Here is a 14,750-nt window from a genome sequence, read left to right on the forward strand (position 1 = left end):
ATTCGACGTGCGGAGAGTGTAGGCGGCGGGCGCTGTGGGCGGGGCTGGTGGATTGTCGACAGTGAGAGGCGCCTTGGTGGGATGCCAAGATTCGGGTTGGAATTTTGGAGTCGCTATCGATAGCCGCACACGCTCTTCCTTCACCTTCACCTTCACCTTCGCCTTCACCTTCGCCTTCACCTTCGACACCCCACTCGCCCCGGCTGCATCACTATCGCCCGACCGGGCGCATTGGACTCACCACACCCCCCCGTTAATCTATATTCAGCACTATCGCCCGACATCGCCTGTCTTGGAGCCATCGTCACGAGCACCGTCTGTGTCATGCATCCATGTGCCAGCATGCTCCTGGGCACCATTTACAAACAACATGTTCTTGCATAGAAATCAGAAAACACTCATTTCCTTGACTATGAAGCGCTCCGGTCACACCAATCTCATGACTACATAGCTCGTCGCTTACTGTTATCCCCACTCTTCACCTGCAGATAATTCCCTGCAAGCGGCGCCTTCAGTCCTGCATCTGCGATAAACCCCGACCAGTCAATACCGAACCGGCTGCTGACAGCCTGCCTATGCGCAGGAGGTACCGCAAAGTTGGCTGGCTGCTCGTGCAACAAGAAGACATAACGATGCGTAGGAGGGGCACCAGCTGGTGGCGCAGGACCGAAATACGACGAGGGCCCCGTGGCTGTCGTGGCTAAGACCGCTGTACCATTTTGCACAGCACCGGATGGCGTATAATCTTGCAGAAGCGCGTGTAGCACGGTTGTCGGACGACCGTTTTGCGTAACGTCAATATCTGCACCATGTTAGCACTGCCGTCTCTCGTGCAATCGATGGGATTCTGTACCAATCATCGCCAGGAGATACTTCCCAGGAAGCGTCGTGTTGGTGAGACCAATGACTGGCATCTTTTGTGTCACTACCTGTGTCAATATGGTTCCTGCCTCAACCCCTTTGCATTTGGCATACCTGATTTCTTGACAAGCGTTCCAGGACTTATATACTGACCTCCATAATAAACATCGAGTGTCTTGTTGGCGACAAGGAGAAAGCCATCAGGCGTTGTCTGGGTCAATATTGGCACAACAAACAGCAGAGATGCTACAATGGTCTTGGATCTCATCTTGATTGCATCTACCTTGCAAAGGAAGCGTTCAAGAATACCATCAAGATTCGCAGTTCTCCCTAACGGCCAACTTGCAAAGTTATAAGCACTACTCCTCCCCACCACGGCCCGTGTTTGGTGGATCCAATACTAACTGCTACTACCGACACTACGTAGCTTACAGGATACTGAGTACAAATGTTTTTATCAAGTCAAAGCCATAATAGATGAGCTTGCAGTATAACCAAATTTGGCAAAGCACAGGCTGAAGTGATGCTCCATTCAAGCCCCTGTTAGCCCCGCAAAACCAGTATGCAACCTTCGGCACTTGAGCAAAGAAACCCATCAAACTTTTTCCGTTTCTTTACATTCACTACAAAGACGCCTACGAAGGAGAGTCATCCATCTCAGTCACCATGCAGCCCAGGTTATCACGCAACGTAGCCCGAAACTTTCTTAGGAGGCAAAAGTGAGCTTTGTTGCCCTTGTAGCCAACCTTCTCGCTAGTATCCACCACATATGCCCCTCCCGGTAGGACCGTGGGATGGTAGTACACATCCATGTCTTTTGCCTCTGCCTTGCACTCTGTTACTAGGGTTAGCAGCCATGCATGACTTGATGCATCTCCTTGAAAGCGCATAATTCACGCTAGGAAATTGCAGAGAAAAAACAGGAGAAAAAAAACATACTAATCTTCTCGTCTGCCCAGGACCGCCCAAGCACCATCATGGCCTGATCGTAGCGCGTTATTATCCTTGAAGTTTCGTAAACGACCCTACGTCTCTGCATGCCATCTTTTTGCCACACTTCCTTCGTGCTCGCGTATGCAGTGCACCGGTGTCTTGTACTCAGTGGATCATAAGCGATGACGCTGCTGATAATGCTGTAGAGAATGGTCAAGAGGTAGGCGATACGCATTGTGAAGGAGTGCGATGGCGTTTTTTTTTGGTCGTAATGATAGGTGAGAGCGAGAGTAGAGATGAGAGAGTGCTTAAAAGTGAAAAGATCTAGGCATAAATTGCGTACTGATTGTAGTAATGTCTTCCTTTTGAAGTGACGAGGGAGTCATAAATACAACGGTATGCACGAAAACGGGACATCTAACGGGTCATCCTTACCGCTAAACCAAATGCTTCGATGTCTTTTTGGGGCAGATGCTGCTGTTCACGAGTGGAAAACGGTTGGAAATATATGTTTCAGGGCTGATTGGATCTATTATCGTCGTTGATACGTCACTTTACCCCAATTGTCTGTAATAATGCGCTTGAAATACATAATCATCCCCTAGGTCAAGGACTTGATTAGTGGGCCAATGGTAGACTTTCCGCCAATCCACGGACGGTATTTTCTAATCCTGCATCGTGTTTCGTGCAAAGTATCCATGTTAAGACTAGTAAAAGCCATTTGATAGAGGTATAAAAGCTCGGCATACTGAGCACTGTCATATGGTGGTGTATCACGGTACCCATCTTCTTAAGATGAAAGCACCACAGCACAATTGCTTCATCAATATTGCGATAGAGCTGGCGAATCCGAAGAGAGTTGCTAGCATGACAGCTTGTATTGTACGAAGTCATTGACGAGGATCAGAAACGAGGCATCGATGGATGAAATGAACTCTTGAAACTTGAACTCCTTATCTGATGCAGCACAGGACACGGAGCCGAGTGACAATCGATGGGTAAGAGTCACACATCAAAGAAGCATCTTATACAGCCTTGATGTGAGCTAGTACAAAATTATTCAATTCCTTCTATACATTAACGCCAAATGTCATCTATGGAAAACTGAACTCTCTTCAAGCCTTTTCTTACGGTGGTACTGTTCCTGCGAGTGTAGGAGGCACAGCAGCTTCTTGAATGGCGGAATACTTGAGTTTCAGCCCTTCAGTCGCCCGTTCTCCAAGTGCCAACATGTTCTCAGCTCCGAGCATTTGCAGAACACTAATCTCAAAGCCAAAGGTTGTCCTCCACCAGCTGCGCATCTCTATAGCGACCAAGCTGTCCAGTCCAGAATCTTGAAGTGAGCTTGATACATCAATCTCACTGTCGTCCTTGCCGTCCAGTGGGCGAAGAAGCATGATGGCCATTTTCTTCGCAATTTGTCGTGCTAGGAAATCAGCTGTGGCGGATTGTGTCAAGATAATTGGGTCTGCAAGAACTTGATTCATGAAATCCTTGATTGCATCCGTTGCACAATCTGCACCTGCGCCAGCGGAAGAGGATACATGGGTAACCGTATCGAGATTGCGATAGTATGTCATCCGTCGGTCGTCTTTCCACGCTACGCGGTTCGAAGGATCAGAAAGTGGTGTTTGGCTTCGAAGACCGAGAGTCCTTAAAGACCGGCAGGTTCTTGAAGTTCTGGCCGTCACCTTCGCTTCAACAGTACTCAGCGATAGTGTGATAGCGTCCAGTAGCTGCGGTGTGCTGATTCCGTATGTCCCTTGCAATCGCATACGTTCCAGCATCAGCGGGTTCTCTGCGACATATCCGTGGTCATGCATCAAACAGACGTTGATGGCAGAAGCATTCATGCCTAGCGAGTGCCGATATTGTACAAAAGCTTCAAGAAACGTGTTTGCTGCTCCGTAATTGGCTTGGCCTGGGCCACCGAAGACACCTACAATGGAGCTGAACAGGAGGAAGAAATCAAGGTCGATCTCTCTGGCCACGCATGCATTGTGCAGATTCCATGTTCCCTGGACTTTTGGATCATTCGCTGCACTCCATGATTCGTGGGTCATTTGATGAAAGCTCATGTCTTGCAACTCCATGCCGAGATTCATCACACCGCGTACAGGAGCGGTCGCAGCTGTGATAGCCTTCTCCACGTCTTTCGCAATGGCGACGTTCCCCTTTACAGCCGTGACAGTGCAGCCTTGGCTTTCGAGGTCCTTGAAGTAACCTTTGTCGGATTCTTTCTCGCCAGCAGATCGAGAAAGAAATATCAGGTGTCGCGCTCCATTCTCGACTAACCAGTTGGCCACGATTCGGCCTAACCCACCGAGGCCGCCAGCAAGCAGATAGCTGGCATGTGAGTTTATATGAGGCTTGCGCTTAGGATGAGTCGTGGTCAGGCCTAGGGAAGTGAGTGGTCGGCTGGCGGAACTCTCCATAGATAGGATGACTTTGCCAATATGCCAACCCTGTTGCATGTATCGGAAGCATTGCTCAGCTTCGGCCATCTGGAAGTTCTTTATTGGAAAGATGGGCTGGATGTGCCCTGCCTCATAGAGTTCCACCATCTTTACCAATAGCCTTCGACACTCATTCGGTCGATGGTTGAGAAGATGAGCTAGCTCGATGCCATGAAAACTCCGATTCTCTGCAAAAGGGTTTAGAGATATGCGGCCGTTGGCAATCAAATCCCGTTTTCCGATTTCGATCATTTTGCCAAATTGCGCTACACATTCCCAAGATGCATGGAGAAGGTCGCCCGAAAGTGAGTTGAGCACAAGGTCTACCCCAGCGCCATTGGTGACGCGCATGACATCAGTCAAGAATGACCGACTGCGCGAGTCGAAGATGTGGCGTCTTGGTATACCGATATCCTCCACCAAGAATTTGACCTTCTCTTCCGAACTGACTGTGCAGTATATCGTAGCCCCAAGCATGCGACAAACTTGAATAGCTGCAAGGCCAACTCCACCACATGCAGAGTGGATTAGGATCGTTTGCCCACTATGCATCTGACCAACTTCCAGCAGACCGTAAATAACTGTCATGAATACACAGGGCATTGTAGCAGCCTGTTGGAAGGAGAGGGAAGTCGGAAACTTCCAGCAATTGACACTGGGCACGAGGGCCTTGGTCGTAAACAGACTCGCGCCACCCATTACGATGACACGATCTCCAATTGCTAGGTCTTTAACTCCTGGGCCAATCTCGCGCACTACTCCTGCAGCTTCCAATCCTAGGACTTGGCGTGGTACTTCGAGAAGGTCCATAGCAGTCAACACGTCCTGTGATGGTCAGTAATTGCCATGCGTCTTCATATTACATGTGATGGTATTGAGATCTTACCCTGAAATTGAGTCCGGTTGCCATGATCTCAACAGCAATTTGACCCTCTTCTGGCTTTTGGTTGGAACGTGTAGTCCACTGGAGTGTGTCAAGCCTACCAACAGCTCCAATCGTTAGATCTAATTCAACATCGTCTTTGATCGACGAGGAAGTTTCCAGATTTTGTAGCTCTTGATTGATAGAGAATGGATACATGCGTGGCACATATACATCTCCATGTTCAATGGCGTACTCAAGCTCCAAATATCGCCTCGCGATGTGACCACGACCACAAAATTTCTGTGCTATTTGAGTTACGGCTTTCCAACTTGAACTGTTCAAGCGATCAATTTCGCACATTGCAATATCAAGTTCCATGTCTTTTCGAATGCCGCGAATAGCTCCGGGTGTTTGACCCCATTGAGGATGTTCACAACGAAGCTGAGAACTGCGAGTCAGCCAGAGAATTCCATCTCTTGACTCGGATATTTGAATCATCAACTGGCGAAACTTTTCGAAACGGGAGGCATCAATATTCATGAAGAATGGCTTGTTCACATCGAGTAAACAAATCGCGTCCATCTTCGGTGAAACTGTTCCTGTATCCCAGTGCTGGAGCAGAACTTCAAATTGACCATTTTGAGACAACTCAATTTCCAAATCTTTGGCAGTTTGTTGTGAGCCATCATCGAAAAGCAAAGTAATGGGCTTCGGTAGAGCTTCGTCAATCATAGGGCTCGTTATCATGTACGCACTGGACTGGTATGGTCGAGGTGCATCCAGCATGCAATCGACTAGGCCAGTGAAGCCCGCAGCCCGGAGCTCACTGTCCCATCTCTCAGGCTGTACATATGGCTCATCCGCACGTCCGTCTTGCTCACCTAACCACCAACCAGGAAGCAAACCCATAACGTAGTTCGTGGCTTTTATATCACAACAGAGCTCTTCGAGGTAGAATGTTCCGTTGGGTTGTAGTAGAGTATGAACATTGCGCAAAGTCTGCTGAAGATTGGGAACAGCGTGTATAACATTGGCGGCAATGACAAGGTCGTACGAATGGGGCTGGAATCCTTGAGTGATTGGGTCTTTCGTGATGTCGAGGACCTTGAAATCGAGAGCCGGGTGATCCTTGAAGGTTTCCTTTGCAGCATTGAAAAAACCTGCTGATATGTCTGTGTAGGTGTAAGAGGACCATAATCTGCCCTGGTCCGAAGGATTGATCAGACTCGATAGAAATTCGCGGGTCGTTCCTCCAGTCCCAGCACCAATTTCAAGAACGCGCATGTTCGGTTTCTGATGCCCAAGAAGTTTAAGGTAAGGAGTCAGATCAGCCAGTTTGTGTTGGTATATCCGAGCCAGGGAGTTATCTGCCATCAGAAGTTCTAGTGGCGACATCTGATCAGTCACAAGCTCCACAATGTTCTCTGTAATCTTCTCCATTGCGCTCACATATGCAGGAGCTACACAATTGTTTGCTTCAGCTGATATCATTTCCGTTGAACGTGCTGTGCTGACGATAGGCTGTCGCTTCATCCAAGCTACAAAAGATATTGCTGCTCCTGACGCTAGCTCCACGTTCTTGATCCTCTCCAATGCAGTTTGAATCTGGAGTGACGTGAATTGTTGCATGATCGTTCCGTATTTTTCCGGTGGAGTACTTTGTCGCACCAATGTCGACATTGATGTGAAACTAGGTTCTAGATCCCAGGTCATCACACCTGCGGCATGAGGATCTATCTCGACTTCTTTTTCCAATGGTGTCATTTTCGCGGTGTCCAGCTTCATAGCAAGTGATCCTTTTGCGTCGAATGCATAGCCGCACGCATGAATTCTACCATGAGCCATGATTTTCGCAGACGTATGGACCTGAAGATCGCCTGGACAGCTGTATACCTCCAGTTGCTTTAGGAATGTGGGCACATTCATTCGCTCCAGGGCATGTCCTTTTCCGTAGCAGGCAGCGATGCTGGTAGCCTGAAGGAATATGTCGATTGTTGTTGGGTGAACTAGATACTTCGATTCACAATCCTTTGGCGTGTTATCGCAAGCGACAACCTTGGCGATTTGCTCGTTTGGTGAGCATACAGGGTTTTTCATTCCTTGGAAGAAGGGCCCGTACCTTGCCCCAACATTCCACATGGCTTGGTACCATTTGGCTGCATCAGTGCTTCGTGTGAAGGCACTCTCGGGGCTTACAGGTGGATGCGAAAGCGGCGGAGACTGGATTGCTTCAACCGATCCCGAGCAGTGTTTAATCCAGCTGGTCCCTGCATACGTGGATATCGTAAATTCCCACCCGTTACTCTCCGAAGTGTCAGTAATTCGCCATCTTCTCAATGACGTGACCATCTCGATTGGTTTGTTTTCTTCCAAAACCATTGCAGTGCCGATGACCATGTTCTTGACACTGAAGCCAGCAAAAGCATTACTTCCAGCGGAAGAGTGAAGCCTCCGACTAGCCTCACCAACCATAGCCACATATGCCGCACACGGGAAAACCACGTCACCATGGATATTGTGGTCTCGCAGCCAAGGAATTTTCTCAAGCTGCAAAATGTTTCTGAATCCGGGGTGATCCTCGGTATTCTCCAAGATCAATGATCCAAGGAGCTCATGATGTGGGAATTTCGGATATCGCCAAGCCTGAGCGATTCGATTTTGGAACACATGAGCACCTTCATGATGCCAGGGATACAGTGGAATGTTTGTAAGTACTTTGGCAGTTTTGGAGGGGTTGGTGAGTCGATTCAAGTCGAAGTCGATACCGTACTGCCACAGTGTACCAAGAGCAGCGAGATATGTTCCATTTGCATCCGTTTTCCGATGGAGACACGACACATATGAAAGGTTTAGTGATTTTTGAGTCATTATCTGGCGGATGGGTCCTGAAAGGGCACTGTGAGGCCCTATCTCGAGAAAGCAGAGGTTACGTTGTGCAGAGTCCTTGTATCTTGCCAAAAGGCTATCAAAAGCTTGTAAGAAAAGGACCGGTGATTCGAGGTTGCGACGAAAGTAGTGGGCGTCGATGCGCTCGGACGCTGGCAAGAATTTTCCGGTGACACTCGAGAAGAAATCCGGGTGAGAAGATGCTTGCTCCTGAAGATGGTCATCTCCTTGAAAAGATGCCATCTTGCTTTGGTATTCGGCTCCTACAGTGAGCATATGATGTGAATGGTACGCAACATCCACTCTCAACATACGCACGAAGGTCTCAGGCTTGTATGATTGAACAGCTTCCACTACCTCTTGCACGGCTGCTGTATCACCAGAGATGGTGACGTTGGACGGCGAATTGTTGCACGCAATCACAGCGCCCTGCTTGAGATAGAGAGCAACCTCATCCCAACCCAAACCGATGACAGCCATCGAACCACCTCGCGGTGCCTGCTGTGAAACGACCCCACGGTAATACGCGATATGAATGGCTTCCCGACGGGATATTCTGCCCGCTGCGTAGGCTGCGGCAACCTCGCCAGATGAATGGCCAAGTACAGAATCAGGTGTGATAGCAAGATCAGCAAGAGCATCGACAAGAGCCACTTGGATAGCAGTACACAATGGCTGGGAAAGTGCAGCTTCATTCACATGACTGGAGTCAGTGTCCTTGGCTAACTCGCCCTCTATGCTCCAAGATGGTGGTGATGGCAGAGATTTCAGCTCACGATCCATAGCTCTGATTGAAGAAGCAAATGTAGGATTTGCTCGTAAAAGCTCAGTCCCCATTTGTGGCCACTGCGCACCTTGGCCAGTGAACACCATGGCCAATCGCGGAGGAAACGCTCCAGTGAAGGAGACACCGGCGCGGGAATCCACGGTTGCGCCCTTTACAACACTAAAGGCACGATGGGCTAGATGTTCGCGTCGGCAAGCCAATGTATAGGAAATGGCATCGATCTTCTCGTAATTCTTCAAGGCATAACTGCGCAGATCCTGCAAGCGGACCTGCAAAGACTCTGATGTATTTGCTGAGACAAGAAACAACTTTCCTGAGTCCTCAAGTTTTGTTGAGTCTTGTTCCATGGGCAGCTTGTCTCCCTGAACCGCCGGTTGGCCGATCTGAGATGAGTCGTATGAAGCTGCAGATTCGAGTATAACATGAGCATTGGCGCCACCAATCCCAAAGCTATTGACAGAAACTCGCTCGAGTTTATCTTTGGGCCATTTTATGCACTCGGTCGGGACCCTCAAATCCTTCTCTGCAAACGGAATGTTGGGATTTGGTGTTTCGAATTTGATATTCGGTGGAATCACGCGGTTCTCTAAAGCGAGGACAGCCTTGATTACGGAAGTTATTCCTGATGCTCCCTCGGAATGACCAACGTTTGGCTTAACGGACCCAATATAAACACCACTGTTACCAAAAACATTGCCCACCGCTGTAGTCTCGACAGGATCACCTGTTGGTGTTCCTGTACCGTGGCATTCGACAAAAGCAGTTTGTCGGATGTCGGTTTCTGCAATTCCTGCAGATTTGTACGCCTTGCGCATCATTTGCTCCTGACTGGTTGAGCTAGGCAAGCTCATACCCTGAGTCTTTCCGTCTGCGTTTGATGCTGTGCCGCGGATAATAGCACGGATTGGGTTTCCATCGCTGATAGCTGCGCTCAAAGGTTTGATGTAGATCATGTTTACAGCTTCTCCACGAGCATACCCGTCAGCACTTGCATCGAACGTTCGGCAAGAGGATTCTGATGAGAGAACACCTTGTTCTGACATATCAGACATAGCGTCGGGGCTCCAGAGAAGATTGCAGCCACCAACCAGAGCTGCGCTACAGTCTCCATTTCGAACTGCAACGCATGCTTCGTGCAAGCCTAACAAGGATGCAGAGCATGCTGTCCGTACGGTCATGCTTGGGCCTTTCAAGTCGTACTCGTAAGCCAGCCGGTTTGCATGCATGAAGTCACCATGACCAGTGATTTTGTACATGCTTTTTGAAAGGGGGTCTTTCAAGGACATCTCCATCCAGTCGTTTCCGAACGATCCAACATATGTTCCGATATCTTTTCCGCGCCATTCGGTCTCTCCAGCACTCTCGAAACACTCTCTTGTAAGCTCAAGGAGCATCTTCTGCTGTGGATCCATGCGGCAGGACTCTTGTTGCGACATGCGAAAGAAGGATGTGTCGACAGCACCCACGTCGGCACTTTCGTCCAAGAAGTAGCCATATTGTGAGTTGATGTATCCGGATTTCCCTGAAGCCGAATGAAATGCCTCGGCATCGAAGCGTTGTGATGGAATGCGGGCGCGAGCATCTCTCTTTTGAGTGAGAAGTGCCCAGAACTGCTCAGGTGTTTTTAGCGCGCCGGGTAGGCGAAGTGCCATGCCACATATGGCGATTGGTTCGGGTGCACGGTCCATAATATCGTTTGCAGTTCGTCGGGACTAAGAGTTGAACAGTATTACATGAAGAGGTCAATAAAGAAAATCGTTGAAGTAGAATGATTGCAGAATACAGTCACAGAGCCTTGACTAGACTTATACGTTTTTGGCGAAAGACACTCATCGGCCATGCAGCTCCAAGTTCACCCGCTTACCCTCGCAATGCAACATGAGGATACTTTTTCGTGTGCGTCATCTACAATAAAGCAAACGTGAGTTCGTTTCGTAGCCCGAGAAAAGGCAAAAAAGGAGAAGATAAATCCCGCACCTCCTATCCAATGATTTCACTCTTCTAGGAGATAAGATGATTGGTTTTCGAAGGACAATTATAAGCGTCAGAAAGACCGTTTTACAAAACGCACCGCACCATACATCCAGTGATGGCTGTATTTAGCCCCTAGCGATTTCATTACGCCTCGAGCCAGTTGTGAGGACTCATTGAGAAGCCGACTAAGCTTGAACCCAAATCTGAGCAGTCGCTGGTTTCAATGCACATGTTTAGCCACACAACATCAGGCTCTCATGTAACCGTATCCGCTTGAGCCTCATACTGTTGGCCGGTTCGGTGGTGGAACAACTAACAAGAAGACTTATGTTAAGATCTACCATCTGTATTCTATAAATATAACGGCTCTCTACACCGCCAATCACTATCATGCGTTCTGCGCAGTCGAACACTCGGTGACATGTTTGTTTTTTGGATTTGGCGCCCCCTGTATCATGATTCCGGTCATTTGGAATCTGTGACAGTTTTGTTTTTGAACTCTGCACCCTTTAGGTGGTGATTCCGGTCAGTGGCCAATGGTTCGATAGAAAGACAAAGGCTTAGCAGGGCCCTTGTGTCCGGCTTTTTTGTATCACAAACTTTAGGTTGTGCACTAAATAGAAAAAGCTAACGTAAACGTAGAACATCCTGGTGTAAAGCAAACATTCTGATCTTCCATATTGTCCACGGCTATTAAAATCTAAAGCTGGGCGCGTGTCATACTCCTCCGACCTCCCACTACATTGATAACCTCTTCGAGCAACCGTGACTGCGTGTTTCAATCAGAAACAGCGGAATTGTCGTGAGAACGGAAGGAGTGATTGTCGATTTGTAGCCCAATATGAGCTTTCCAAATGGTTGAACCAGCTCTTAAACCGTCACAAATGGTGGTATTGTATTGTCATTAACATAGCCATTGTGTCGGCGTCTAGTGAGATGAAAACCTTTGTCATTACCCAATATTCTATTTCATTTTCAAGATGACAGGGTTTTGGGATGGAGCAGCAGGATTGAAGAATATCAGGAGCAGTATGATTCCTATAAAACTGGCACAAAGGAATGCCCTGGATCCTATTCACGACCCACGAGCTCATTATTATGAGCTCTTAAAAATCACATTCATGGTTCTCTCCCTGCGATTCAATATTCTCCAAGACAACCTGAGTGTATACAGTACCAATCATGAGTTCGTAGGGATCAGCTTTTTCCAAGTCCATCCTCACGACCGCACTAACTTGACTGTTTCTCTTATAGAAGGCAATTCTCCATATATGGAAACATAGAAGGCGAGCGCCTGTAAATTATTTCAAATTGTGTGCATATTAATCACTTGCAATGATCGATAACTTGTTCCTTAGCTGCCTCTATAGATCCCTAGTCAGCTTCACTATTTTCTCGAAATGCTTTCTCCTTGACATGGGGAATTTGCCCAATGAGTGGGTTTTTTAAAAACTAATCTATAGCACCGAAACAAACCAACTGTGCTAATACGTCATGATCGGTATTGCTCATGAACTAGAAGTGAGATGCACTAGTCATTTGAACAATCAGGGCGAAGAGGTTACCGAAAAGGGGCTCAATCTTTGGGGTGTAGCATGTTTTAAATACGAGGTGAAAAGAAAGGCCTTACAATTGAATCAGGAACGTTAGAGTGCGTGAGTTGTTGGAACAACTAGGAACGTTTAGAATGTTCTTAACAAGAGGCTGTGACGCATCGTTGATGTGTTTGCTTTTTACCAGCCAGCCCGACACTTTATGTCTCGAGATCAAACATCATAAGAGTTGAATGAAACTTTCAACCACCACCTTTTGCAGTGTGCAAGAATGATGTTATAAGTTGGCTTTTTTTGTTTGGTTGGCTACTAGAAAAGTAAATCAACGCGTTCCGAGCTGAACGGAACGGAAGTATTTGTTGAGAAACGAAATACCGCTCAGACGCATGCATAAAGCCTTATTATGTGAGTGATGTGCAACGTGTCAACGCAAAAATCCTCAACAAATTCCATGTCTCATACTGTTACTACAGTTTCCTGAAGCATCAGCTTACTCTATTTAAGTACACAAACGCCGCCACAACCAAGCAGCCTTGTTTTGTTGGTAACCCAATTGCAGAAGCTGGAGGGTTACAGAAACCGACAAGCGCTTGCTGTGTCAATATGGAAGAGAAAAAGACGAACGTGGGCCACGATTCCTTCGAGGCCTGCTCATTAGAGGAAACGCTTGTGCCAGCAAAAGCCCAGCCTAGATGGCATCTACTAGCTACTTTTAGCAGTCTTTGTATCTTGGCGCTGATGGTTGCTCTCGACGCGACTTCGCTGCCTGTGGCACTGCCAGTAAGTTGCATTGCGCGGTTACCCTCGCTTCTTCTCTCACTCCCTAGTGAGCAACAGCTAAACAATGTACAGGTAATCTCGAAAGACTTGGGCGGCTCTGCCGTTGAAGCATTTTGGAGTGCCACATCGTTCTTGCTTGCCTCGACAGTATTCCAACCCATTATAGCAGCATTTTCGAATCTCTATGGGCGAAAAGCTTTGATGAACGTTAGCCTGGTTTTCTTCTTCGTCGGTTCTGTCGTCATTGCGGCTGGGAAAAACTTCACAACTGTTATTATAGGTCGGACCGTTCAAGGCTCCGGTGGAGGTGGGATCACGTGCCTGACAACTCTGATCATCGTCGACAAAATACCTTTAAGGGAACGTGGCAAATGGATTAGCTTAGTGGGCGCCATGTTCTCGATAGGTACCGTGACTGGCCCTTTACTCGGTAAGTGAAGCCACTCTGCTCTCAAAAGACTTGTTAACCATAATGACTTCAGGTGGTGGGTTGGCAAAACAGACTCTGTGGCGCTGGATCTTTTGGATCAATCTTCCCATCCTAGGCATTGCCACAGTCCTAATTGCCCTCTTTCTGGACACCGCGAAAGAACCAGGATCCTTTATCGGAAAACTAGGAGTGCTAGATTGGGTCGGGATGGCTTTATTCCTTCCTTCCGCAACCGGATTTATGATACCGATAACCCGCGGTGGTGTTGAATGCCCCTGGGATTCCTGGCGTACACTCGTACCCTTGTTTGTCTCTAGTGCTGGTCTTATAGCATTTGCTATGCATCAGGAGTATGTGGCGACGAACCCATTGATTCGCACCTCTGTCTTCAAGAATCTTTCCGCGTCCATCATCCTTTTTCAAACCATAATATACGGTATCATCCTGGGAGCGGTCTTCCTTTACTTGCCGCTTTATTTCGAGGCTGTCAAGGGCATGTCCCCTGTCATGGCTGGGGTTGCCATCTTCCCATGGACACTGACTGTTGCTCCATGCGCCATGGTGAGTTTCTACCTCAAGCCTCGAGGAAGACATGCGTAGGATACTGACAATAGGACAGATCACGGGAATCGCCATCTCAAAGACAGCACAATACCGATGGGCCAATTGGCTAGGGTGGTGCTTGACAGTCCTTGGTATGAGCTTTCTTGTGTGTCTCAAATCCGACACCTCAACTGGTGTTTGGATTGTGCTATGTCTGGTCGGCGGTGTCGGCCTGGGTATCCTCTATCCAGCGATGCTTATTGCCGTCCAAGCATCATCGTCCACAGAGAACCAGACTTATTCAACAAACTTATTCACTTTCTTCAGAGCCTTCGGTCAAGCTTTGGGAATAGCAGTCGGCGGTGTCGTTTTCCAGAACATGATGGAAAGGAGAATGTTATCAAAGCCACTCGTGTCCGATATGGCCAAGGAATACTCAAGGGATGCGGTAGGGTTGGTGCAGATCATCAAAGCCATGCCAGAGACCGAGATGAAGAAACAACTAACGGAGAGTTTTACGTACGCACTCATGTATACCTGGGTGTTTGTCGCAGTCCTCTCGGGGTTTGCGTTAGTTGCGAGCTTTTTTCTCAAAGGCTATGAGCTAAGCAGCCCAGAGGAGGTGGAGCAAAGAAACGCAGATGATAAAAAGTAGAAGAGTGCTGTCGGATTGATAATATTT

General features: G+C 48.0%; 4 protein-coding genes across 4 annotated transcripts; 1 reads left to right on the forward strand and 3 right to left on the reverse strand.

The window, feature by feature from the left end:
* Positions 1–270: 270 nt before the first annotated feature.
* On the reverse strand, positions 271–1,129 carry SETTUDRAFT_24218 (uncharacterized protein; the record flags this gene model as incomplete). Its single annotated transcript, XM_008032965.1, has 4 exons — positions 271–375; positions 483–802; positions 854–925; positions 976–1,129. The coding sequence occupies 4 exons, from the start codon at positions 1,127–1,129 to the stop codon at positions 271–273; spliced, it is 651 nt and encodes a 216-aa protein (XP_008031156.1).
* Positions 1,130–1,496: 367 nt separating this feature from the next.
* SETTUDRAFT_35628 (uncharacterized protein) lies at positions 1,497–2,029 on the reverse strand (the record flags this gene model as incomplete). The annotated part of the gene is made up of 2 exons (XM_008033045.1): positions 1,497–1,696; positions 1,801–2,029. The coding sequence occupies 2 exons, from the start codon at positions 2,027–2,029 to the stop codon at positions 1,497–1,499; spliced, it is 429 nt and encodes a 142-aa protein (XP_008031236.1).
* Positions 2,030–2,921: 892 nt separating this feature from the next.
* SETTUDRAFT_100517 (uncharacterized protein) lies at positions 2,922–10,476 on the reverse strand (the record flags this gene model as incomplete). Its single annotated transcript, XM_008033157.1, has 2 exons — positions 2,922–5,075; positions 5,137–10,476. The coding sequence occupies 2 exons, from the start codon at positions 10,474–10,476 to the stop codon at positions 2,922–2,924; spliced, it is 7,494 nt and encodes a 2,497-aa protein (XP_008031348.1).
* A 2,577-nt stretch (positions 10,477–13,053) lies between these two features.
* On the forward strand, positions 13,054–14,723 carry SETTUDRAFT_100357 (uncharacterized protein; the record flags this gene model as incomplete). The annotated part of the gene is made up of 3 exons (XM_008033158.1): positions 13,054–13,525; positions 13,578–14,086; positions 14,145–14,723. The coding sequence occupies 3 exons, from the start codon at positions 13,054–13,056 to the stop codon at positions 14,721–14,723; spliced, it is 1,560 nt and encodes a 519-aa protein (XP_008031349.1).
* Positions 14,724–14,750: the final 27 nt, after the last annotated feature.

Source organism: Exserohilum turcica (assembly GCF_000359705.1).
Source record: "Exserohilum turcica Et28A unplaced genomic scaffold SETTUscaffold_9, whole genome shotgun sequence".
In the NCBI taxonomy this organism is placed as follows: Eukaryota; Fungi; Ascomycota; class Dothideomycetes; order Pleosporales; family Pleosporaceae; genus Exserohilum; species Exserohilum turcicum.